At 41.4% G+C, this 27,282-nt stretch overlaps 3 protein-coding genes across 3 annotated transcripts; 1 reads left to right on the top strand and 2 right to left on the bottom strand.

Moving 5' to 3' along the window:
* Window positions 1-423: 423 nt before the first annotated feature.
* actr10 (actin related protein 10) lies at window positions 424-8,836 on the bottom strand. The gene is made up of 13 exons (XM_063902638.1): window positions 8,635-8,836; window positions 7,630-7,702; window positions 7,456-7,538; window positions 7,229-7,337; window positions 5,620-5,727; window positions 5,340-5,407; window positions 5,110-5,189; window positions 4,463-4,498; window positions 4,044-4,123; window positions 3,844-3,917; window positions 3,311-3,392; window positions 1,953-2,154; window positions 424-1,421 (listed from the first exon to the last, which is right to left on the bottom strand). Exons 1-13 carry the CDS (start codon window positions 8,709-8,711, stop codon window positions 1,240-1,242), a joined length of 1,254 nt encoding a protein of 417 aa, XP_063758708.1. The 5' UTR covers window positions 8,712-8,836; the 3' UTR covers window positions 424-1,239.
* A 2,057-nt stretch (window positions 8,837-10,893) lies between these two features.
* LOC134876865 (armadillo-like helical domain-containing protein 4) lies at window positions 10,894-18,884 on the top strand. Its single transcript, XM_063902045.1, has 8 exons — window positions 10,894-11,258; window positions 12,094-12,977; window positions 14,462-14,845; window positions 15,428-15,577; window positions 15,686-15,844; window positions 16,003-16,034; window positions 16,269-16,418; window positions 16,955-18,884. Exons 2-8 carry the CDS (start codon window positions 12,116-12,118, stop codon window positions 17,027-17,029), a joined length of 1,812 nt encoding a protein of 603 aa, XP_063758115.1. The 5' UTR covers window positions 10,894-11,258; window positions 12,094-12,115; the 3' UTR covers window positions 17,030-18,884.
* Window positions 18,885-18,973: 89 nt separating this feature from the next.
* Window positions 18,974-26,676, bottom strand: naa30 (N-alpha-acetyltransferase 30, NatC catalytic subunit). The gene is made up of 4 exons (XM_063902046.1): window positions 25,634-26,676; window positions 24,790-24,913; window positions 24,439-24,494; window positions 18,974-22,571 (listed from the first exon to the last, which is right to left on the bottom strand). The coding sequence occupies exons 1-4, from the start codon at window positions 26,492-26,494 to the stop codon at window positions 22,434-22,436; spliced, it is 1,179 nt and encodes a 392-aa protein (XP_063758116.1). The 5' UTR covers window positions 26,495-26,676; the 3' UTR covers window positions 18,974-22,433.
* Window positions 26,677-27,282: the final 606 nt, after the last annotated feature.

Below are 27,282 nucleotides of genomic sequence, written 5' to 3'. Positions count from 1 at the left end.
GGACTCCTTTGTTTACTTCTGTAACACAGTGACATCACTGTGTGTTGAATGCAATAAGGATGTTGGCAACCATTCCAGTGTTTCCTCCTACATGTTGTAAAGAAATACAGAATCAGATCAGGCCTTACAAAAAATGACATTCCTCTTTAAAGATGAATAGCTCTGAGTCACAAATGGGGAAAAATCAAAAGTGATTTTGGAGCAGCCCCCGGGGGCTGTGGGGATGACTCAGTGATTAGTGGCAGTGAACCGTCATGCAGCTCACAAATGAATACTTGCTCTCTAGCTTTTGGGGGTGGTCTCTCCGGATGTTCCAACACTTCTGACATAGGAATACTGTCCATCTTCACACAAGAATAACTTACTTTCTCTAAAACATTCTCTGACATTCTCAGATGATAAAAAGGACAAAAACAAGTCTGATTGAGTTCTGAATATTTATTTGTTGCAATAGTTGGATTTAAAGGTTACAGAACAAAATGGCATTGTTTGGAGAATGCTTTGAAACTTGTAAACAACAACTACGTTCGACACACCCACAGTTGATTTCAATAATTCATGATGTGTTCACGTCACTACTGATTGACATTGAACCTACACTAGCATGTGTTAACTGTTTATTGTGAAAAGCCTTGTATAGCTGGAATAACTCAAAATACCTGTGTAGGGTCTTAACTGAGTTCAACAACCACCGCATATAGCAATATAATAAATAAATGAAACTTTTTAGGGGAAAAACTTCATGGGACCCTCAGTCAGTTGTCCACACTGTCATATATCATGCTGAAAATGTACGCTTTCTCAGCTATTTCTTTTACAGTTTTGTTGATGACTGGACTCAAGCTCGGTTTGAAGATCATCTGAAACATTTCTGCTCAACAAATAAATGTGTTTTTTCAGTTTAATTGCCAACTAAATCCATAACAAAGTGGAATGAGAGTTAGAGTCATTCAGACAGGTTCAGCGGCTTGCTTAATGAGACTTCAAATGAAACCAAAAACATGCCTGCTTGTAACACAGGAGTTTTTTTTTATTCTAACAACGTGTATCATCTTTCATATATCTCAACTGCTTTGCTTTCTGGTCCAGTCCGAAAGCAGCTCATCACCCAACAGTACGTGTGACTACTAGACATTTAAAAATCTAGAGCTGTTTGTGTTGAGATGTTAAATTGAAGATAATTTAACTTTTCTATGACATAGAGTAAAGAAGAGTACAATATTAGAGTTGCAGCACATTCTACTTCTCTGTGGAGAAGGCTCTCTTCATAAGTGGAGGAGGCGTCTTCCCCGCTTCGTAGAGCGACTCGGGAGGAGGGGAGCTCAAGCAGCACCAGTCTGGGATGCGGCCTGTCTGGTTGTAGTAGTCTCGTGACACCGACCTGCTGCCCAGCACGTCCTGCAGTGCTCCGAAGATAGCGCCTGGTAAGAAGAGGACAGCGTGAATACACAGCGGGAGGCCATAAGTAAATCATTTCCTAAAAAGGCCGGGATTATTGCTGGTTCAGTATGCTGATGCTGACGGTTTTTTTTCTTCCAATATTAGAAGTTCAACCACCTATCCTAATATTATGTTATTAGCTAAAATACAGACACTTTTGTCCACGTTAAAAACCATTAAAACCATGATTTTGATCCCACAGATATTACAGCATGCAATCACGCATTCTCCACAGATTACAATCTACAGTCTTGGCTTCAAAATTGTACTTGTTAATTTTTTCCATCAGTTTTAATCACAGACAAAAACAATTTCGTATACTGAAAATACTTCTGTTATTGGGCATTTTGTGTTTTCAGAAAACCTGAGCTGCCTAAAATATTTAGCCTGCTGCAAGTGGAAAATATTATACATTTTTAATATATTTTCTGACACAGACATTTTTTGCCCTATAAGGATGACAGGTTTTTTTTAAAGTGGGCACAAGGGTAGAATAAAGTCTCATATCTGACCTCCGAGCCAGGCGGTGCAGTTGGGTTTCGCAGGTGGAGCGTGAATGCGCAGGCTCTTGCTGGCCAGCACGGTGCTGTACTTGGGTTTCTCCACCAGGAGGCGTATTTCCGCCAGCAGACGGTGCAGGAAACCCGGCAGCATGGCCGTGCCTCCGATCACCACCAGGTTCTCCGAGAGCACCTTACGAGCGTCTATGGGGCACTGCAGGGAAACGCATACAGAAAATAATATCATTTAAATACATTTCACCTGATTTTCCGCTGTTACTTGACAGATTGGAGGGGGACTATGATCTTGCATCACGGCAGCTCCATTTGAACAAATATGAAAAACAAGAAAGATGGGAAAAGTATTAAATCATTAAATATTTGATAGTAATAATTCTTATTCGCTTGTTGGCAAGCCTCAATCAGCTCTATGTTAGAATGGTAGGCCAACGCATAGAGCTATTTAGAGAGTTGATGATTTACAATCTTTGAGCAAATTTTCATTTTGTGGAGCAGTTTGACACTAAAGGGATGAACAAACACCTGTACAGTGTTGTTTTGCAATATTGTAGGATGTAAAGAAAACCAAAGAAGATTTTGTGTACTGGCCGCAGAAGGCCTGAAGCGGTGCAGTTGGAGAAAAGCTGAGGCAGGAGGAAGCAGAGGATTTACTGCAGGGCAGCACTTTCTGCTTCCAGGTGCCGACTAAACCAAAAAGGTGATGGACGAAAGTAGCTGAAGCGGACATTTACATTACTGCAGTGATTTCTCTGGCATGTGGAGCCCCTACTGATTTATCATTAAATCATAACTAATGCACGGATGGGATTAGAGTTACAGTTTAAATCGAGGCTGTGTAACTTCCTCGCTGTACCCCACTGAGATTAATCAGGCGGTCCGGGGCAGACTTGATCCCCACATGAAGCAACAAAATTGCTCTCTGTTTCTTGGAATAGCAGTATTTGAATGTCGCCATAGCAACCGGACTGAGTAAAACTGTACACTTAATTCCTCTGCTGAGCACACAGAGGACCAAACTAGGTTGCTGCATACCTCCTGCTGAAGATACTGAAGGTTATAGCAGCACAATAAAAGTGATGTCAGGCGAGTCAGAAAAGATGGGGAAGAAGGCCATGTAAGATTTTAGGGTATATTTCTGCAAGACACGTGCCTTTAAGGGAAACTTTCCAATAAATACACATTAACAAAATCAGTTTCAGTACAGTTTAGAAGGGTTAATGTATTGAAATAACAACAACAATAACTTTGTTTGTATAGCAGCTTTCATGCAAGATGCTTTAAATGAAAAGGTATTCCGGCGCAGACAGACATAATATATCCTCTGATTCAAAGCAATATTTTTTTAATACCTTGACCAGGGCATCAAGTATCAGAGTGGCCACGCTCTTCTCCTCATTGTCCTGTTCAAACAGGATCTCCATCAGAGAGTCCCTGGAGAAAAAGGACAGAATATATTACACTGAAAGCTACCACACTATGTATTACATTTGGGAATGCAAGAGTACAATTACTGATTTTAATTACTGCTATGCATCTAGTCTAAAGGTGTGTGTCCACATAGTCTAAGACGGGCTCTTATCATCAGTGCCTATGCATGGTTTAAGGCTGTTTTAAATATATATGCATTTTTCAAACTAATATAGGCCAGAAAATGTCCATGTGTGTTGGTTAATGTGCAAACAAACACAGATTAGTGCGTAAATCAATACAGCCCATTCACACCATAACATTTCATTTACAGAAAGACCTTCTACCATGAAAAAGGGAAACCTTACTTATATAATCACACAACACATTATTATATATAGCAAATATTGTAAGAAATATACAAAAAATGGAGGGTTTATCTCAGTTAAGGACAAAAGGATAAAGCAAAATTTACCGAATGGATCCTTTGACGTGCAAGATTTTCTCCCCATCCAGAGGGTAATCAACATCTGGAGGATGGGCTGGACGCTGCACAAGTAGACGGAATTGTAAATAAATCTACAGCAGTGCATTACTAAACACAAGCTTTTGTACAGATTGAGGGATATCTCAGGTTACTGGTATAAAACCCGGAATAGAAAACACATGACTCACTTCGGCTGTACCGTCCAGGTTAAATTTGGCTTCCTGGATCTTGAGGCCTCTCTGCAGGTCACTGACGAAACATGTTCTGACTACAGGAAACAAAACACAACCAATAAGCAGACCAAAAACATCTTAACATTTATAACTAAGGATGAACATTAACAACCAGTAATATACATGTGTTCAACGCTCACAAGATGCACATTCAAAGAAAGCTTTAGTTACATAATTGAAATGGGTGATTCCTGTTACAAATGCGCATCATTATATAACACACATCAGTATTCCAGTGACTGGATGGAAATGAAAGAAGCAGCCGTGTTTTCTTTTGGGAATGCTGCCTTTGAAGACAATACTTAAAATACCAATCCTTTAATCTTGCGGGGTATAAAACTAGAAAAAAAGAAAAGCAACTCCATCAACCCTACCCTTGATATCCTCCACAGTCTCCTCTGGGATGGTCCCTGAAGGAAACAAGATGAAAGAGATATAAATGTAATTCTTTTCTAGTTTTGATTATTCACAAAATCAGCCATTTCTCTGAGTTCACTTTAAGTCAGCGTTTGGGGGATTTGTGCGCTGACACTGCAGCAAAGGACAAGTATCTGCTTGCTGTAAAACAAAGTATGACATAGACAATAAAATACACGATGTATGGAATATAGAGTTGAATTTCTCTCTTTAAATCATCCCCAAGGAGGATTACAGAGATCTCATACCTCTGTGCCTTATGCAGCAGAAATGTATTTCGTTCAGCAGTCCAGAAAAGTGAGTCAGCCCGCTGTCTGTCTTAATTATTGATGCATATATGAGTAGCTTCTCTCCCTCTGCTGCAGATCTCACAGCTTAACATGACAATTCAGTGTGGACAGAAACCTCTAAAATAGACAGTATGCAAATGTATAATTCACACATTAAGCAAGAGAATTCACAAAGATGTCACATAGAAACATATTCTGCTTATGAATAGTAAATGATGCATAATGGGAGAAAGCTATTGTATTTTTCTGCTGTGTAAACATTAGAGGTCTGTATCAGAGCACCAGCACAGTGGATGGCATTTTTCTGCCATTACCAATAGCAGCTGTAACACTCTGGCCAGTGGTGGTGTCTGTGTCCACAGTGCACTGCTCCACAAGAAGCCCCTCTAATTCTCTGAAATAAAAACAGACACATGCAGTTATTGGAAACGCATCTAAAAGAAAAGGTTACATTTTACAGCCACAAGATTTCTAATTATAAAATAGAGGCCAAGTGTGTAGAAAACAGTCTCACACTGTTCTGAAATCTGTTAGAGTTACTCACTTATGAATGGCTTTCCCTCCCAAAGGCAAAGCCTCCCAAGCTGGCAGAATAGGAGTGCACTCGTAAACCTGAGTTTACAGTTAAGGTGGAAACATATAAGTAATATGGCTTCATTTCCAATCATCCTAGGAGGCTAAATGTGTCCTGGATATCGGTCAACATGGAGCTGACAGAGATTAACTCCTAATTCCCAGTTAAAAAGAGAAAACAAATGCAATTTCTAAACTGTCGCAGTATTCATTTCAATGTGAAAGACTCCATAATGACAGCAAAAGGATACAGGTAGCACCAGTGTCTCCGTGTGGCCACAGTCCATAACCAGAGCAGAGTTGATGCCCAAAGTCATGATGGCCATGAGGTGACTTGGAGCAAACACCACAGAGGGCACCTGGAGAACACCAGCAAAGAATAACCGTTAAAGGGGACATGTCATGAAATGTTTATGCTTTCATTTCTTGTGTCATACAGCTTGGAATCTGAAGAGCCTAAGCAAAAACGGTTAAACGGACAGCTCAGTCGGTTATTTGTGGGCTTTTAAGGTCAGAAAACATGGGATTTAACAAGCCATTCTAATGTGTCTACCTTTCCCTGTCACATAGTCTCATTAGAAAACTGCCCCCAATTGATTACCTCAACCAATGGCTTTAGAACCTTTGCAAAGGTGTGTCATATTGTATTTGATACCTATTCAGAGTAGACTTAGTATTTAGAGAGGGATCCCTTATGGCAGCGGTTCCCAACCTGTGGTCCACGGCCCACTAGTGGGCCACGAAGGCATTGCAAGTGGGCCACCAAATAATTTGCAAAACATTAAAATAAATTTTGTTTTTTTTGTTTTTTTAAAGTAATTTTTTGTATCAAAACTTAAATTGAAAGTTGATGGTAGGAACTTTCCTGCGGGACCACATTGATAATGCACCTGATAGGTCAGTTTTTGTAAAAAAAAAACAAAAAACATCCATAGCTAAAACTATCCAAGAGTATAAGCAAGGGGTAATGCGCAGCAAGGCGGTCATTATGGGGAAAAGAACGCCCGACATGCTGATTAGGGAGCCCGACGCGAAGCATTCTCTGGCTCCTGGCTTATTAATTCAATGCACTTATTTTGACTTCTCTTGATGTTGATGTTTGATGGGGTTTTTTTGCACCTTGTATGTGTGATTTACCTCACTACATGTGGTGCGTGTAACATATGTGCAATTGTCATGTATAAGAATGCATTCCTCAATTTGTGAATAAAATCATTATTAATTTGCCTACTGCAGACAGCCCCTCACTTTTTAGTTTCTTGTTTCTGTTTATTACTGATGGGCAGCTCCTTTTATAAATGAGATAAAAAGTCATTTGAGAACTTTATTTAGCCTCCATATTGTTAAGTGTTGAATGCGGGCCGCAGAATTTATTTTAAATTCTTAAGTGGGCCCTGAGTCAAAAAAGGTTGGGAACCGCTGCCTAAGGGGACAGGTTCCTAAAAAGGACATTTCAGGGAGGTGAATAAACTACATTCAGAAAGACAGTATAAGAAAAAAATAACACTCAAAGCACTTTTTAACTCAAAGCACGTAAACTTATTCTAGTAGGAACACAAAATCAGGGGAGAAAATGAAAAAAATCATCACCTACACACACACACACACACACACACACACACACACACACACACACACACACACACACACACACACACACACTCTATACACAATGTAGTTAACATTTTGTGATCAAGGTTTTTGTAATAAGTGTGTTACTACAGGAGAAAATTAGGTCAGTCAACTTTTAAAATTCATGTGGAAATTACATTTTGGGACACAAATTAAACCAATTTGAAAAATGTGTGACAATTAGATACAGCAGCTTCTATGAAACAGTGATGAGCTTGATTTTCATACCTCAAACTGTTTGAAGAAAACTTTTGTGAGCGTCTCCCTGAAGTGAGACGGGCAGAGGATGGACTCGATGATGACCACTCTTCTGTCGCGAGGGTTTACCAGCAGGTGCCTGACGAGACAAGTAGAAACACAAACTTTTATTTAGCGAGGCTGGACCATTCTTCTTTTTCCCAGCTAGAAGCAGTATATTCTGTATAAAAGGATGCGCAACAGCAGCGGCGTCTCACCTGAAGTACAGTAAATGGATGAACTCTTTGAGAATGACATAAAGCTCCTCTGTGTTGATGTTGTACTGAACCACTTTGATGGCCTGAAATTGAGACACCACATTAACGCATGTTTGGCAATATTCAAACATGCTTTCAAATGAATTCACTTAGCGAAGCACAACGGTGTCTCACCTGCTGCTGTCCTGGTTTCCGGATCTCGCTCGGTATTATGAACCTGGGCCCCGTTTCCCCTGCAAAGCCGCATCTGCAAGAAGAGGAAAACTATTAGCTGAGCTTCTGAATGAAATGCAAAGAAGATTATAATTTATATTAATGCTTTCTTAATAATATACTGTAACGAGCAAGGTTAATGCAATCAGTCATATCCTTATCCAGGCTGAGACTAGAGTTTATTGTACACAACCACAGTGTAGCTATTTTGCATATGACATTAAACCCTTTGAATCTTGAATAAAATAAAAGGGAGGCTCTGTGTGAAATGATGTGGGACAGACTAACTGTGTACAAAGACATGATTATGAAACGTGGAGAAAACTGTCCTCTTGATCTTCATGTGACTTGCCTCAGGCCGGTTTTTCGTCTTTATAACACATTTGCCTTGTAATTCTAGCAAGATATGAGCATTGAAGCCATGTACAATGCTAGTAGGGAGAAGTGTAAAATATAATGATAGGTGAAGTGACTTTAAACATCAGACAGCTATCAGATTACCAAGTGCTCTAAAAAAAAATGTAGGTCATTCAAACAACTGTCAACATGGGGCCGTGTATTCACCTGACAGGAGTCAGGAGGAAACATGACAGGACCTTTGTCTGGACTGAATTCTTGTCTACATGTCTGTATAATACATTAAATTATAATCGAAAATGAACGCACCGAGTTGTCTATAATGCAACCGGCGCACAGCACAGTTGTCTTTGTTTACTTTTTGGATTTTATCTAAACTTTAGTTTGGCATTAGCTAACGCTAGCTAAAGATTGACATGTCTAGTAATCATTCGCTTTCAAGCTAACACTACAGCATTTAATACACTATTTATCCTTTTTTGTGAGGTGTATTAGCTGCTTATAAGCAGGGACACTGTAAAGAAAGTTGGTTGAGAAATAAAAACATAATACGCTAGCATATTATGCTATCGGCTCTGTTAACGAGAGATGCTAACGGCTGATACTCACTTTGTGTATGCTGCTCCTAAGTCAATGACGATAGCAGTCTTCTCTCCTCCGCTTCCCAAACCATCAAATAAGGGCATTTTATTAATTTAATGAAAAATGTCAATGCTCAGAGTTTAACGTCGCAAATGACCATCGTATGAAAAGGATGAAAAATCTGTTGTCTTCCGGTTGGGCTGGGTTGGGTCTTCACAAACGCGATGACGTCATCTGGATTGCCTGACCAAAATGTGCAGGAATTAAGGAGATAGAAATGTTGTATTTGAGACATATCAAATGAGTCCATTATGCTTTCTTACACATACAAAAAAAAGTGAACCAACATTAGAAAAAGCCTTCAGACAAGTTCAGGATGCATTTTAAATCAGTCTAACCACATTTATGTAGGCCTAATGTAGATATTGTGCAGTGTCACAAGTTGTAAGCAATTCTGTAAGTGTTGATTATTAGACATGATTATTGTTAACCGGCAGATAAGAGCTGTTTCTATTTGTTAAAGCAAAGGTGATTCCACATCAGTCAAACAATCAGTTCATTGAAAAAAATATATGTTATATTAAGATAACACAAAAACACAATTAAATGCTTTATTTACAATTCAGTATTATGGCATTATAATAACAATAAAAACATACACGTTTGATAGTCTTTATATACTCTTTAAATTAACCTAAAATATTGGAGGACTTTTGCTATTTTGCATTTATAGCCTAATTATTAGGTTAACAATATGTTTAATTCTTTATTTATTCTTTTCAAAAAGTACTATGGTGCTCACAAATAAATGCTTTAAATATTATTTGCAAAAAGAAACGTTTATTTTTAATATCTTTACATTTGGAGGAATATATATTCTTCTAATTTCATTTTTATATATATGATTTATTTTTGAGATATTCAAAACACAAAGACAACAGCAATGCAATACATTAACCCTGCAATTGCTAACAAGACAACCCCAAGAAACAATACATCCATACAATTAGACAATAATGAAATACAACAACAAAACAAACAAAATAATACATTGAGAATAAAAAAATATATAAAAAATGCAAAGACATTTTGTGAGCATTTGTGAGAGCTGTAGCAGTACAGGGGGGCGACTCAGACAATGGGGACAGACTCCAAATGGAGGGACTTAAGATGTTGAGGTATTCCCTGGAACCCAAAGTGCCGATTAAGTTGAGTCCAGGACAATAAAGTTTGAATGTTCGCGGCCCAATAGTAAAATAAAAAGTTAGGCAATGCTAAGCCAACCATGTCCTTGGTTTTTGAAGAATGTTTTTTCGAATTCTGGGTGTTTCTTGTTCCATTTAAACAAACACGAGCTAATAAAGGGGAGCAATTTGTTATCAATAAGAACAAAATCAATTCGGGAGAAAGTACCACGAACAGGAGAAAAAGAAGGAGAACTGCTTAGCACTAGGATTCAAAAGCGCCTAACATCTGAGACTGCGTATTTCTCCATCAACAGTTGTATAACTTTGGAAGATTTAGATGGGGCAGAGGGCTTGTTAGATGAACAGTCAAGTGAAGGCTCAATACAACAGTTGAAATCACCTCCCAGAATGAGCTGGCAGGAATTTAGGTCAGGAATGGAGAAAACAACATTTCTGAAAAAGTCCTCGTTGTACCAATTCGGGCCATACACGTTCTCCAACGTCAGGTTGTTGCCACATATTTTGCCGCTTGCGATAATAAAACGACCATTTGGGTCTGATATAACATTGGACAGAGAATGGGACTGATGAACAAGAATTGCAACACCTCGGGCCTTGCTCGAAAAAGAAGAATGGTAAAGCTGGCCCACCCATCCTCTGCGAAGTTTAAGATGGTCTGATGGTTGGAGGTGGGTTTCTTGCAAAAAGGCGATTTTAGTGTTTAAACGTTTTAAATGGTTAATCACATTGTTACGTTTCACAGGAGAATTCCGGCCGCTGACATTCCAACTAGTAAATCTTAAAGCACCACTTGGTGCTGTTAAGGAGTAAATGATTTCCCTGTCCCCATGACTGAGAAAATATGTGGCATGAGACCGAGTTTAGTATATTAAGTGTAGAAGCAGCCCACAGACAAAAGATAAAAACAAGAAATATAATAAAAAACCTAATTGAAAAACATTAGACAAACAATGATCCCCCCCACCCACCCCTCCCCTTAACCCAGATCCCGGAACAGAATAAGACACTGACAGCTTTCTGATCTGGTCTCCACTGCCCTCTCTGTGCATAGCAACCTTTGACTTTAATTTAAGGTTAGAGAGCTGTCCATTCAGCACCACCAGGCTCCCCATGACCCTTTTTTGGAAGAAAACATAAACTTGTGATTATCAAGGAATAGATGCATTCAAGGCAATTAGCGCAATTATCATAAACTAGACGTCAAAGCTGTCACTTTGGATGAATCCTGCAGATCTGAAGCATTTGGTGGCAGCATTTCAGAAGCAGGAGGACATAAGGAAGAGAAGACTGAGACGTTCAGTCAGTGACGCCGAGCTGCACAACAACAAGCATCTCAATCCACCTTTCACTATCCTGAATCTGTGTCCGTGCGAACTGCATTATTTCCTGCATACTGCAAGATAAACTCCTCCAGGCACCGCGAGCCGTCATGAACTCTGGAAGGTATTTGTTTTTAGCTTTACGCAAATTGAATGTGCATTGCTTCAATATGACGCGATTTAAAGGAATGCATGCGGGTTAGCTCCAGTGATTCAACAGCGCAGCGTGAATCTGTTTATCCGCTCGTTATATGTGCACTGCATGAGCATACCAGCTGTTAAACGGTATTGATCACAGGGGAGGTGCGCATACGGAAAAGTGGGGTGCATTTTTGGACAGCGCTTCATCAGAGCTTGGACGATTGTTTGTGTTTCTCGGGTAACATGAAAGGGTGTCACCCAGTGAACATCAGACGTGTCGTGTATCCTCGTTTTTCTACAGCAGGGATTGATTATTGGGTTATAATCGCTGCCACGTCATGTGAAGCAACACATGCTCCAGCTGTTTGCTGCTATCCAATGTGCATATATCCTGCAAATAAAGAGGTCTGTTTAATGGATCCTTCTGTAGAGGATCTTAGAAAACCTGGTGCTATTTATAGGTGAAATGCAGAGGGGTGCTAAGGATTGCTGTGTCAGACTCTCTCTCTATTTGTCACCCTCCATCTGTGTGTGTAGCATTTCCTTCTGTTTACAGAAAGTGAGCAGAAGAGTGTGAGATGAGAAGGAATTTCATCGAAATTATTCCAAAACGGTGCAGCATCAAAGCAAAGGCTGGCAGACAGTTAATCCTGTTCTCTGTGGTAACCACAGGCTCTATGAAGTTCCGACTAAATGAAATACACTTTGCATGCTGGTTTTTTAATCTGCACCCTTTTGCGATGCACCCTGTCACCTATCTTCCTTCACGCCACCTCTGCTTTGTCTTTCTGTCCACATGTCTACTGCTGGGTGGCAAGGTGTTGAAGAGACGAGACAGAGATGCTGATGTCTGGGACACTTCCTCGCCTCCTCCTGGCTGGCACCTGCCTCTGTGTCTACGGGACCCCTGTCCATCTCCAGAACTTCACCAGCAACTGTGATGGACAGTGTGGCAGCTCGGCAACAACCATTGTGTCAACGCACGCCACAGATAAAGAGCCCACAGTACATGTGACTGGCCTGATTTTAAATGTTGAAGGAGGCGCTGGCCCACATGGACGGCCTGAGGGGATAGCTTCTGTGACGCAGACTGAAAACGGGGACAGCCACGATCGAAGATCTGGGCTGAGCGAGGCTGAAGGAGAGGCACGGAGCCAAAGGAGCAGGGTAAAGAAGGACGGGAGCTCGCCTGAGATGGGGGACACTCACAGACAGCCGGAGGCAGCTTCAGTGCTGTCTGTTGATCCACAAGGTGGAAAGGAGCCTGTGTCAGAACCTACAACTGGGACGAAGCAGGTGGACTCAACAGTGAGCTCAGCAAGGTCGACTCCAGATGGATTCTATTCCTCCTTCACAACGCCACCACAGCTGAGCATCACATCCAGGCAGGACAGAGACCAAAGCGAGGAGGACTGGTCCAAAGTACCTGGTGATTCTCTGGAGGACTCAGAAACCAGTTTGCCATCCTCTAAAGAACCTCCAAAATCTGGATTATGGATCAAGACCCTGACCTCCCGCAGTCCCATCCCTCCCTCTGTCTTTGCCTCCCCTCAGACCTCCACACATTTGTCAATTTGGGGCCAAGATGGAGCTACAATTTCTTCAATTCCAGACCCCTTGCTACCTGAAATTGGACCAAACCTAATGCCCAGAGAAGATGGACTGGAAAGCTTGTGGACTGAGGCAGCAAGGCCTGGAGATGGTAAGTGTGAAAGATTAGAAAAGCATAATTGATGGGAAAATTCGTTTTTTTGGAGATTAAAACTTTCTGTAATCTATTATTCAACATGAGTGAACCAGGACACAAACTTCTAAGTGTAAGAGAATGCTCTGCAGTCATTGTCTGACTTTCCTCCACAGTGAGTCGCATTTTCTGGCTTTGCAGCAGTTTGCGAAGTTTCAGGAGGATTCATTAAAGCAGAAATGAAAACGACAGGTCTAGTGGCACAGATTGCCTTTGATGATTGGCAAAGAAAGGCGTCCCGCTTTTCCACACTCCACTTTGAACCCCAGCTGGGACCCGGGGCAAACTAATTACTTTCTATTCCTGACTCGAGCCTGGAAGAAGAAAAAACAGAACACACACAACTGCCATGAAAGGGCTGGTGGCAGGGTGTGTTATACAAGCCTTTGGAGGATTCGCCCCTCTTTCTCTATCTGTTCACCCCCTCGAACCTCCGCTCTTTCTTACCCACCCTTCACACTCCCCCATCCAGGCTATTGTAGAGAAACAGGCAGGTTATTATTCATGGAGGCAGAATAGGGAAATGGATTAAAGGAGTCTGTCTGAGCTAATATGTGTTCCTTCCGTCCATTCGGGGATCGTCTGTTTGATGAAGCTTCCACCCAACAGAGAGGAAGCTGACAAAAAAAAAACTCAATTCCCAAAACAGCCTTATGTAAAAGGATTGTGGTCTTTATAAGCATTTTTCAGCCTACTTTAGAAACGCTTTAGACTAAAGGAAATGCCTGAGAGACACAGTGTGCGGTAGTGGATTCTCCTGTGACAGCTCCCTCTCTGTGACAGTCTCTTATCTAGAGAGAACGGGTATTTTGAAACATTCTCCTTTCATTGTGTCTTAGCTGCACGGTTAACTAAAATGCAAGTGCTTTTTAATGAGAAACCCACATGACCAAGAGCTTCATTCTGTCATAAATACTTCAGTGCTGCTATGTGTGCTGAATACACCTTATGCTATGCAGTAGAATTTTTTGTTTTTTTAAATTAGCTGTCAGCTTTGTAAGAAAACTCATTCACATGGCCTACTTTTCTTACTGAATTGAGCAATATCACAAAAACATAACTTTGAGACTGCTGTGTTTTACTGACTTTTACCAGAGGGTCCAAACAAATGCCTTTTCTATTTGGATTTGGATCCCCATTTCAAGTCTGACTCTAGAATAAAGGCAGTGCCCAAAAAGAAAAAGGATCTCATGATACAGTTTTTTCTGCTTTAGTTTTCATATTTACTATAAATCTTACCAAGGCTTAAATCTCCTCATCAAAGAGCAATGTGTAACCTCTAGTGACTGTATGAGGGGCAAAGGAACACACAATGGAGTTATTCACCAAAATCACAAAAAGACACATAAGCTATGATTTTCAGGAATACTTCAATTTATATGTATCTATCTTTGTACCTGAACATATCTTGAACCTCATTCTGTCTTTACTTGTGTTTACAGTGGACACTGTGGTCCCGCCGTCTGAGGATGAGGCCACAGAGGGCACCATGTCTTCAGAGGCTCTCCCTCTGATCTTTGAGCCTTTCGAGGATGTGACAGCAGAGGGGGCAGCAGCAGCAGAGGCCATGGCAGCAGTCACAGCGGTGCCTGGCAGCGCTCAGCCGCCTGCTGCCATGGCGACAGGAGGAATGCATCAGGTGGATCTGGACCAGCTGGTCACCGTGGAGACAGACAGCGATGGTCCATCACACGCACTGCCACTGCTGATGCCAGACTGGACGTCACCGTGGCAGGCGTCCGGCGGGGAGCTGCTGGAGCCAATCGGCTCCTTGGGGCCGTCGTTGTCAGAGCGGCGAGGCGGAGCTGAGGATCACTCTGAGAGAGGTGATGTGGCAGCATGAAGAATGAATGTCAACACAAGGAGCTTTCTTCTTACAAGTCACATGGAAAACACATTAGTGTCAACCATTTTCAAATAATAACAGTAGGGGTCATTATGCAAGTGTGATGGAGCAACCGATTCCAGGAAATGTTTTCTTAACAATATTGCAGAATTTGGGGTTTTATTTATTTTCTTTTAGTCACTAAGAACACATTCTTATGTGCCTTTTACCCTGTAGAGGGTTTTGCATTTAAACATAGAATTATGGGGCAACATTATTTAGAAAAACAAATAATTAATGTGACTTTAGCATGAATGTGATCTTGAAGAGGCTTGAATGTTGCTTGAGAATTAATTCCATAAATCACTGAGACACAACAAACACTGCACATGCAACATTAGGCATCTTCTACGACAGATTGTTAGATGTTAAAATGAGCTGTAACACAGTGTTTGTGTGTCTGTGTGTGTGTGTGTGTGTGTGTGTGTGTGTGTGTGTGTGTGTGTGTGTGTGTGTGTGTGTGTGTGTGTAAACCTCCACTTCTCTTGCTGTGTGCTTGGGCCACGTGCTTCCTGACGCGTAGGTGATGTGAGGACAGCAAACCTTAAGGACAATTTGCCCACCAACGGCCCATCCTTCTCATCCATCCAGCATGATATGACAACGGTATCCATGGCAACCCATCATCCGGTGCACAAATCCAGATCAGGGTTAGAAGAGATGGAGTCTGAGGGTAAGACGAGTTTTCTTGCCAACTGCAAAAAAACAATGTTATTAAAAAGAAAGACATTCATCCTTTTTTTGACCACTGAGTAGGTATTCTTTATTTGATCTCACACAGAGGAGACAGATGAAGAGGACGATGATGAGAACTCTGAGGAATCGATGGAGGATGACAGTGAGGAGGACCTAACAGAGACACCTAAAACCTTCTCAACGCGGCCTCCGTACAGCCTCATCCCTCCACCTCCTCTCTGGGTCCAGCGCAACCAGGGGCTGAGTAAGAGAACATGGTTTCAAAATCATCTTTAAATAAGCTATTGAAATGACATAATGTATTCAATGGTCATACCTTGCACTCTTCCTACATGCAATCACAATCATTGGAAATGCGGTTATGACAAAGAACAAGTGCTAAATATGTCTCTTTTCTTACAGTGCGGAGCTGGTTAGAGTTGATCAGAGAAAAGGTAAGACTGCCCCCTGCTGCCACTAAAAGGTCCTCCATCAAAATGTGTCAGTTTCCTTCACTCCATTACAAAATGCTGTTATGTAACAATCTAGTAATATTGTCTACCTGTACAGTTTCATATGGTAGGAGATCTTTCGTCCACTTATATGTTTGATATACAATATTGATAAGGATTTCCAGGATGAGACTTGTTTACAATTCCGTTTTGCCACTTTCTCTTGACCCTCCACAGGCAGGCTATGTGTCTGGGATGTTGGCCCCTGTGGGCATAGGCATCACTGGGGCCCTGTTAATCGTCGGCGCCCTCTACAGCATCAGGATGATTCACCGCAAGAGGAGGAACAGCTTCAAACACCAGAGGAGGAAGGTCAGGCAGCCAGAGGTCAGTACCCCATTTATTTGTATTAAGTGGCTATAGGCGAGTTAATGTTGATTGCACAATGTAATGACTGTAGAATAAGGATGGGAAAGTTAAGATTAGATTTACAGCCCAAAGGAAGTGCATCAACAATTGTGTAACCAAAACAGGAAGAGGATAGCGCTTTTCCCTACTTATCGGTAGCACTTCCTTGTTATTAAAGGCTAACAACCTAAGTTCTTTGCACTTACTTAAATCATGTGCAGAAATGACTGACAGTGAAACAACCAAAGAAGCTTAACCTTGGAAAACAAAATGCTGCATGCTCTGCCAAATGTGTTTCCTGGAAAAGTGGCCACAGCAGCAAAACAATAACACATGACTGAAGTTGAACAAATACTGTATTACATGTACTCCCTTCCATCACATCTTAATAATCTATACTTCTGTTACTGCAGGGTTTTTTTTCGGTGGGGGGGGGGGGGGGGGGACCGACCACTTGGAAACTCTAGGGGAAGAAACTTTGTTTATTGCGTTTAATTTTCATTTCCCCTCCACAGCAACCTCGAGAGCCGGGGACGAGCCGCCAGGACCAAGCCATGCTGCTGGCTGACAGCTCTGAAGATGAATTCTGATGAGACCCTGCTGGGCTCTTTTTGCCGGTGACCAATAGCTGGAGCTACTGTAATGGAGGCTCAGCATACAACCCAATCACTATGACTACAACATCTCCCATCACCCTGGGCTGGCTCTGACTCATCTGGTCCACAGAGTTTGACTGAGTAGAGGGCACAATTTGCACAGGCTGCACAAAGTTCAGCTTTGTATACCACCCCTTCTAAAAAAAACCAATGTGAGCACTTTTCTGAATGTTGTCAGGTGATGATGACTCTAATGGCTTGGCAAGGCTAGCGCGATGCACTTCAACATAAAACATAATATTGATGCTTCTAAAAACAAATGCATTAGCAAGGTATTGGCAGCATTAAAGTGTTGTTGATAAGTTGAGTTGAGGCAAAGTGTGGACCAGCAGGATTTCTGTCAAGCAGTGAAAAGGGCTGTAGAAGAGATACATTACGTCAACAATGTAAATATATTTACTGTATGTAACTGACTTGGGGTCAGTTGTTTGATTGTAAATACCTTTTTAATTCTTGCTACATGTGGATATTTATATTGTTCAACAGTTTGGTTAAAATGTTTTGTTTTTTGTTTTTTTTTGCGAAGAGTTAGATTAGAAGAATGATAGCGCTCTCAAATCTGACGGTTAGCTGTAGCTAGCAGCCAGTTAGCCTAGCAGGAAGAATGGATGGAAACAGCTAGCTTTGCCCCTATCCAAAAGACTAAACATTTTAAAACGTATTAATAGTTTTTTTTTAAACCCGAATCATAAAAAAAAGGTGTTAAATTGATAATTTGCTGTTTGACAGTGGCTACATGTCAAACTTTTATTTGGCTTAGAGAGCAGTGACTTGTTGGAGTCTGTACCTTACAACTGCGGGCTGCTAACTGGTATCCATATTGTGTAACATTTGGACAGAACCAGGCTAGCTGTTTGCAGCTTTTATGCTAAACTCATCACCTCTCCTGGCTGAAACATAGCTTAATATTTACCACGATGGTAACTAAATTCTCATCCAATTATATGCAAGAGAATGAATAAGCATGTTTCCCAAAATGCTTAAGTATTTCCTTAAACCAAGTTTGCCCCACATTTCATAAACCTTTACATACAATTAATTTTAACAAATGCTTAATTTTAATGTATATTTTCTGGAAAAATGTAAATGTGTTGTTCAAAAGCATTTGTTCTCAAAAGTTACTGTGAGAGGCACATACAATACCAATGTCCCTAAAAAAAAACTGTGAAGCATAAAAACGATGATGTACAACTCGGATACAAATGAATTGTTTTGCAATTTTCAAAAAGTGTTCATAAGCGCATGACTATTAAGTCTATTCATACACAGCTCTGTTGCAGTGACTTTTATTATATTGAATGAAGGGTTTCTGTTGGCTGCAAAAGCACAAACATTGAAGAAACTGGGGCAGTTCATATTTTCACTAGTGAATTAACAGATCATATTTGCACAACAGTGCTTTTGTGTGGCAATCTGCTTCAGAGAAGGCCAGACAAAGGACACATTTCGGCAAACACGTCCGTCCCATGAGTGTTAAATTGCTGTAATAAAAATATAATCAAATAAGCTCTTAAGTTTTCAGAAAAAACGTTAATAAAAACCCTTTCTGCTAAAGTTCAGAGGACACACTCATCCGAGCTGTGACACATTACGACATTAATACACATTGCTGTCTGTTGTTTAAAGGAAACATATTTTCAGTAATTTCACCAGACATTTGAAATGCTTAATGTACTGCCTGTTAATATGCAACAATACTGTTTTAGGGTAAGTGTGATGTAAAATAGTGACCAGGTTTTTCTCTGTAGATAATTTAAAATGATGTGATCCAATAAACAATTCTTTAAGATGTCTGATTTCGACTCTCTTATGATGCAGCTCAAGTGTGAACTATGTTTTAAATGAAAACGACTCCAGACAGCAGACAACATGACCAGGTTTACAGCATTAAAAAAATCAAATAATTTATTTCTGTGTTCTTTTTTCCACATTAAATAAAAGCTATCGGACATTTCCAGATCAAAATCAAGAGAGGGTACAGGGAAGAGGAACTGGGGGAACAGAAATCTGACATGCGAAAAAACCTTTTTCCCTCCCCTTTGCACACTCTGTAGATGGCGGCGGAGGCGGTGCTGGCCGCCCCGAAAAGACTGCAGGAAGCCCCTGTGGTTGGTTGGTTGCAGGAACACAGCTTTTTGTGGTGCAGCATGACAGCCAAGACACATTTTTTTATCTGACCCGCTAACTGATTTCAGGGGAAATTTATAATTGTAACACTAGAAACGTAGGATAGGCAGGTGAGCACAGAGGTGGGCGTGTGATTGTTAGAGTAAGCTACCTGAATAGCACAGAGGACGTCCAGGAGGAGGAAAGAAAACTGCCTCTGACATCTGTGAACACTGAACTGGCGTGTCAAGTCAAAAACTTTTTCCAAATGCATTGTCAGAGAGAGCTGGGTAAAACACAGCAGGCCTGATATTGATGACGAAGCCCTTCAGTCTGTGATCATGAGCTAAACTGAGCGCTTTAGCTCTTTGCGACAGGCTGTAATGCCCATATGGAACTGCCAGAGTTTCACAGGAGTTAAGCAAAAAAAACTAAACAAGATAACACTTTTCCTTCAACATCTAAAACACCTCCTCGTACTGACAGCTGGTTTTAAGAACAGACAGGTTCCTTTTGTACCTATCATGTCCTTTCGTCCATCAGTAGTCACTGTATAAAAGACAAAAAGGGCTGGGGAAGTGAGAGAACACATGAGGGGAGACAAATGTCCAACACAGGGACACATTATACCTCCAGAAATAAACCAGGAGTTTACACAGGGTGATGGTTTCAATTTAAAGAGTGTCAGATGAGCAGTAAAGATAATAGTTTGTGTTCACGGTGTAGAGTGTTTTTTTGTATGCTCACTGAATTGCTCATAGTTGTCGTTACGCCTCTGGATGGGCTAAAGTAGCACAGAAATTAAAAATACAAATCTCAAATCTGATAAATCAACCCAAAGCACCCCGTTCCCAACAGATGATTCACAAAAAAAAAAAAAAACATGCTCTCACTATATCCGAGGAATAGAACAACACTCGTATACAAATCTGAAAAACAAAGAAAAATAGGTCATCTGATCCGTTGTTCCAAATGCATACAGACACAAACTTACATACACAGGCTGTTATGAGGGTGGCGACTCTGTAAACATCTACTTCAGTCTGAAGGAAAATAAACCCGAAATACGAACAAGGTCCTGTAGTGTCAGTCATGGAGACGAGCTCATCAAATCATTTAGACATCAAACTACCACAAATGTTTGCTGGAGACTTTGATCTGTAGTCAATATTTTGGAGCAGATTCAGCTCTGATTGCGCCCCAAGGCAGTGTGCTGCATTGAATATTGCAGGCAGCATAAAAGCATGCAGATGTCCGATTGCATAATTTTAAGTTTTCTTACTTTAAAAACCTGTGATGCGGGTTGTTTTCCAAAAGATCAAAGCTGATTTAGGGTTTATCCTCCCTTCAACCAAACAGTCTCCGGTTCTTTCCACCGCATTGAGCACTTACTAGGAGTATCCTAGGAGTATCCTTGAAAGTTAAAAAAGGCTGCCTATTTCCCCACTTTCCTTTTATCTTTGAAACAAACCAAAGCACCAAAGGCTCTGATTTAGAAAGTAGAGAAACAGAACCAAGCCATTGTCAAAATAACAGAACACATACAAGACACATTCATACGTACACATACACACTGCAGCAATTTCAAAAGAAGTGCATCTGACCTTTGTTCATATTTACTTTTAAGAAAAGAAAAACACAAAAGCGATTGAAGCAAACTGTCTTAATTAGTGTGGATTGGAGCGTCCTGGTGCAACTAAGTCTCAGGTCAGATCTTAAAATGTTAGCGAGGTTGGTTGTGCATCGAGTTAGAGCACCTGGGAAGTGCATTGAGGACTCAGCCGCAGATGAGCAGCGGGAGGTTATACAGGTGTAGACTACACAATCTAAACAAACTGAAAGCAAACAAAATAATAAAATATAATCTGCTAAGAATATTTGTCTATTTTCCTTCTTTTTTTTGTGGAGAGATAAACACACACAGCATACTCAAACAGCATTACAGCATATGTAACACTTCGCCTGTGGCCTGGTGCCGAGTGCAGACGCAGAAGCGGGTCGAGGCTGAGTGTGTGACGCCTGTTAGCGGGCTGAACTGAGGCTGAAAGTGCTGATGGATTGAGTGGCACTTGCAATAAGGAGGAACAGACGGATATAATCTTTTAAAAAAGGAGTCAACTGAGACGGCTCTCTTTCAAAAGACTCCTTTTTGGGGATTTTGCAGCAGCTGGCAGTGCATTTAGGGGAAACAAGTTCTGTTATAATAGGAAGAAAAAAGCTAAACTCCTCACCCATACTGTCAGGGTTTGATGATGAGAGATTTAGTGAACGGTATAGAAGAAAAAACATGAGCAAATTCACCAGTTGGGAAAAGTTTGGAGGTGGTAATGGAGTGATTTGTTTCGATCAACTGCTCTGCACCAACATGCTTACAACAAACACAGGAAGGGGGTTGGTGGGTTTAGCTCAAACTGGGTAAATCAACACACACTCGTCACACTTTTCCCGCCGCACTCACTTTAAAATAAATGCATGCATATCTTTACAGGCTTCAGTCCAGGTGGCTGGGGCAGGTGATGGGAACAAAGAACAATTACGCACGGTTCTAACCGAAGCATGCACTCACACAGTCACACAACACGGTCACTCCCTCACTGTGAAACCACGCATGAAACCAAGCCAAATACTCTGGAAAAAAAAATACATGAGGTGGTACAAACACAGTCATACTATAGATTTTCCCCCGTCCAACTCACAAGGTTAAAAAAGAAACACAAAAATAAACTCCACAAATATTTTCTTTTCCCAGTCTGTTTTAACCACCCCGCTTCCTGGTGTCCCTTGTTGTTGTTTACTTTAAAGTCTGTGTTTGTCCCGTGTTCTGCAGGAGGATCTGCTGCGGTGCCGTGTCCTATTGAGGGTTCGGACGCACGTCCTCAGTTCAGCTGCCTCGCAACGCGGTTCATAGCATCCAAGCTTGAAGGTCAAAAGGTCACCAAGTCCCTTGTAAAGGTCATCCCAGAGACCACCCTCGCTCACCTCCCCCTCTTCTGGCCCAATAGGTGGGATGTCAGTCGGGTTCGCCCTCAACAACGGTTGTTCGGAGGTCAAGGACAAAAAGAGGGTGTGTCTACGCATACCTATGTGCAAACTCCTTATGTTGTACACAGGTGTGTGTGTGTGTGAAGTGTATGTGTGTATGTATAAGAGTGAAATGACCAGGGCAGAGGTGAGGCTGTTGAGCCGATAGCATATGAGGTGTCCTGTCCTCCCCTGTCCCCTCATCTTTCCTCTAGCGGAGCCACAGTTTGAGCCGCAGCGCGTCCACTCCGTTAAGGTAGTATCTGAACAGCCGCTTGTCTCTGACAAAACCCAAGTTCTCGTACAGCTTCAGGGCTGATTTGTTGGTGATTTCAGTCTCCAAAACAACCTGGGGACACACAGAGGGCCACAGAGACACATTATTGTAACATATGTGATCGTTGTGGATTAGAGCTGCAACTAACAATCATTTTTTGTAATTGATTAATCTGCTGATTATTCTCTAGATGTGTTGATCACTCGTCTATACAATGACAGAAAAATTAGATTTTAAAAATGTTTTCTTCAGTTTATCAAAGTCTAAGGAGAGGTCTTTAAAAGTGTCATTTAAAAGCTATTGTGGGCAATGTGAATAAGAAATGTTTGGTCATATTTGTCAAAATATTCTATAAGCCTAACCGCTATCACTCACTGTGTGTTAAACTCATTTCAGGTTTAAATTAGTATTTTATGTTAAAAAAAAAGGGTCTTTATTTTTCCCCTGCTACCTGTTCTGTAGCATCTTTAGCCTTTGCAGTCCATTTACATCCACAAAAACCTTTATAACAACTACGGGACAGCGAAAAAACCCTCAAAAAGCACAATAGGGCCCCTTTAAGTTAAAGTAATAAGTTAGAGTTATTCGAGTATTTTCTTTCCTTCCAAACATATCGTAGTATCCTTTTACAAAGTGACCTCCACCTATAGTTACATTTTGTCGTAGTAGATATGTTGTTACATATCACACCGTAATGCATTTGCCAGAGGGGATAGGTAAGCATCTTTTTTTTTGTTGTAAAGGTCTAACATCTAAGATATTGGCCTATGAGCATTTGAGAACAAAGCCTCAAACCAAAAAGGAGCCTCGCTGGGAGGTCAAACCTGCTAGGCTCCATGGGTCAGTCTTTAATAATGCATGGTATGCAGGTGGCAGTAGTGAGATTTGATGCACTTTAGTCAGTGATAAGGAAACCTGTAAAACCATCTGTACCTGTATGCTCTGTATGTATGTTTTGTTGGGATCTATACAGATAAAAACCTGCTGATACAAATGCCCCAAAGCTGAGATAATAGCAGCTTGGGACCCAGGCACAGCGATTGCAGTTGCTTGATTGGTGAAAAAATACTTTTCTATAAAAGTGTGAACTCTTGGTACCCCTTGTGTTTAGGCTGACAGAGAAATCATCACTGTCGTCACCAACTTGTATTACAGATTCTCAAACTCATGCTATTTTATGGAGACTTCACTTGTTTTGTGTGCATCTGTAAGAAGCAAAGCAAAATTGGAGATACCGAAGGGCTCAGCGTAGCTAATAGTCGTTCCAAAGTTACCAACTTAAAAGAGTGAAGGACGGGGAAAGACAAACTTGTCCTTGAAATACTTGATGCCAATTCTTCTTTCGGTTCGTGCTTGCATCCACATGGTTATGTTTAGTGATATTTTAATATTTAGTTGTTAAATGTATTAATTGTATTTTCTGTTTTGTTTTCCTGCTTTTTCTGTACCATCTGGTTTGGTAAATGCCAGACTGTCCTCTAGCACAGTGTTTCCCAAACTGGGTGTCGCCAAAGCTAAACAGGGGGAAGTGAGTCTTTGTTGATTACTTTAAATAACAGGAAATGTGATCTGATGCAATTTTCACAGGAAGAATTGTACTTAAAATATATCCAAATTACTTGTTTAACAAAAACTTCCTGCAGTTTTTGGTTTAACTGTACAGTAGAATATAATTTACATTCAACATCTGTCACTTACAGCATTAGGCAGGGGGTCCCTATAGATAAAACGTTTGAGAACCAATGGACTACTCAGGTCACACTGTGAGTGAAAACACTGGCACACAGTATTTGAACCTGTTCCAATGTGACACATCAAGCCTGCGCATGTTAGACCAACGTCTGTTTAACGCTATTTTCTGGATGTTGTTTGTGAAAAACATAAAGACATGTGAATTAATGGAGACCTTCTCCAATGAGAATGCTTTAATATATCTTACCTCGTCACAGTCACCCTCCACCATGGCGTAGATGGCCTTCTTCACCAGATTAGTACCTTAAACAAAGGAGTCAAAGTCAGTGAGGACACGCACAATACACAACGTTTAAAATAAACACAAACATTTTCCTTTTAATCTGGCTCGACATCTGGTAGTATGAGAGAGGCAAAAGGTAAACAATGTCCCTTGAGTTTGAAATATAGTGCACCTCAACTACCTATCTAAATTGTGCATTTGCATCAGGAGATTTGGTTGTCAAAGAATGCACAAAAGATACTGTTGTACAGTTTGTTCTCGGCTCCACAATCTGAAAGTACAGGCAGTGTGTGCCACGCAGAGTCCAAATCTCACCGATGCTTTTCCTTCTGTGTTTCGAGTCCACGGCCAGCATGGCGATGTAGCCACGACGGAACATCTTCTTGTGCATGTCAAGCTTACATACGATGGCTCCGACACACTCCTGCTCCACCATGGCCTGTGACAGACATACAAAAAAGTCACATCCATAGTTGTTGAGAGCCAAGCAATAATTCCTGAATAATTCCTGTACTCCTGCCAGTTCTCCTGGTTCCCTGAGCTGACCTTTGACCTGTTTTAGAAGGCACTTCCTCTTGTGACAAACTGGAACTGGGAAGTTTACGACCTTGAAGCTCAGAGGATAAACAAAGAATGGACAGTGTGTGGCAAAACAAAACCCTGACTGGACATGGTATGTGGGAGAGAACACATACTTAAAGCATATTTCCCTCTACTTTAAGTGGAAAGCAAGGATATCAAACCTTTGCTTGCTCCTAAACTCACATGATTAAAAAGAGCCTTACCCTAGTAATTGAATTGATGGCTACAAATTCCATCTAAAATCCACAAATCTAACAAGGATCAAGGCTTTGTGACAGAAAAGTGGGAGTTGTAGCTCCCAACAGATACAATTCTACTTCCCTATCCAACATTCTGTCAGTTACATATCTACTTATGCGAGTTTAAGCTTAGTGTATCAGCACTGTGTTTGGCTGCATTTGAGTCACACTGACAGGTGAAGGAAAGCTATGAGTATGCAGTCACGCCCAGCCCAAATAATGCCATTCACCTTAAGGTAGCGAAAGTCCATGGGATAGGAGGGTAGCTAACACGTTATTAGGACAAACATTAAAGAATGAATATCAGCATTTCTTAATGATTCAGTGTCTTTACTCACCAGAAAGCAGAGCTGTGGCCAGTTGTGAATGAAGTACCTGTAGGTGTAAATTGAATAAGGCTCAGACAAGTCCTTTGTGATCAGTCTCATGATCCACGGCATCTGCAGCTCGGACTCGTAGCGGACATAGCAGATGCCGTGGCTGTCCTCTTCGGCTCGGCCGGTAGAGCCGCTCAGGTCGAGCCGCGCGAGCTCCGCGGTCGGTGGCTGCAGCTTCTGCGGATCAGCGAGGCTGTCCTCCCCGCCGGGCCCGGCGTCCAGCGGCATGTCGCTCGGCGGTCTCGGTGGCTCCGTGAGGTCAAGCTCCTCTTTCCCTTCGTCCCCGGGGTGACTGTGGGCCGCCTCAGTTCTTATGAAACCCGGCATCCCGTTCAAGCTATTGTTAACTAGGGGCGAGTGACTGCCGTTTTTGGAGATGGGGCTGTGGCCTTCATGTTGGCAATGCTCACTATTGTTTCTCGCGGCTGAAGCCTCCTCGTTGCTGCCGCTGCTGCTGCTGTCACAGTTGTCCAAGGACGGTCTCGGGTTGTCAGGTCGGTTTCCTGTGTGCTGGTGGCTGTCAGCGTCCTCTGAGGAGCTAGACAAGCCGTTTAGCTGCTGCTCTCGAGCTTGCATTTTGAGGTGAAGTGCCGCCGGGCTAGCTCGCGCTAGCATGTTTTTTTGCTTCTTATTAACCGACCTAATGACTTCGCTTACCGGCTCAGATGTCTTCCCTGTACCGGCGACTAAACAGTCGTCTCTGTGATAGGCCGCCTCTCCGTCTCCCCCCGCCGGCTCTGCGCTCCCAGCCCCGGGTAAAGGAGGGATCTCGGCCGGGGATGCGGGCAGAGCGCTACTAGGCCCAGGCGGCACTGTGGCCATCCCACCGCATTAAGGTGGAGATTCTCGCTTGGAAAACGTTGAATACAAGCTCATCCACAAGGTGAAGGGACAAACAACCAATATACGAGTTATATCACCGAATATTGCATAAATCCAAGGATATTGAGGCGATAACGTAACCGCTGGCGACGTTTGTCGCTGCTTTCTCCTCGATTTCCCTACTGCCGGAAAGTGCTGTCGCAGCAAACGCCATTGCAACAGCAGACAGAGACGTTTTACGACAGCGGTGTAACGCATGACAGATGCACGATTAGCTACTGTAAAACATTGTAAAACATTTAACTTCCCCTCTTCCGTCGTCTTTATTTTGTTGACTTTCATTTGCATTACCGTTCTATTGCATTGACAGAACATATCATATTTAAATTGCTATCAAATCATTGGAGCTGGGTCACGATTAGGATACTGAACAATTATTTTTTATTTTATTTAAGAATACCCTATACTATGTATCCCCCTGAAATTAAGAGGACATTACTTTATTTGAAACCCTGAAAATGTTTTTAAATTCATAACTTGATATGTAAAAGGCTTTTACTCACAATTATTTAATTATTGACAAAAGGATAATACATAATAAGATAAGATAAGATGTACTTTATTGATCCCAAATTGGGAAAGTTTTTCGTTGCAGCAGTATAAAAAAAGGCATTATACATAAGTAAAAATAAAAGAGTATAAATAAACAATTCTAAAATGTAAACATCTAAAAAATTGAAATACAACCGCATTCGAGATACAATTTGACCGTGAGGATAAACAATCTA

Source organism: Eleginops maclovinus, chromosome 15 (assembly GCF_036324505.1).
Source record: "Eleginops maclovinus isolate JMC-PN-2008 ecotype Puerto Natales chromosome 15, JC_Emac_rtc_rv5, whole genome shotgun sequence".
Taxonomy (NCBI): Eukaryota; Metazoa; Chordata; class Actinopteri; order Perciformes; family Eleginopidae; genus Eleginops; species Eleginops maclovinus.
Note: the sequence above shows the minus strand (reverse complement) of the source record. Positions and strands in the feature narration are given on the sequence as shown.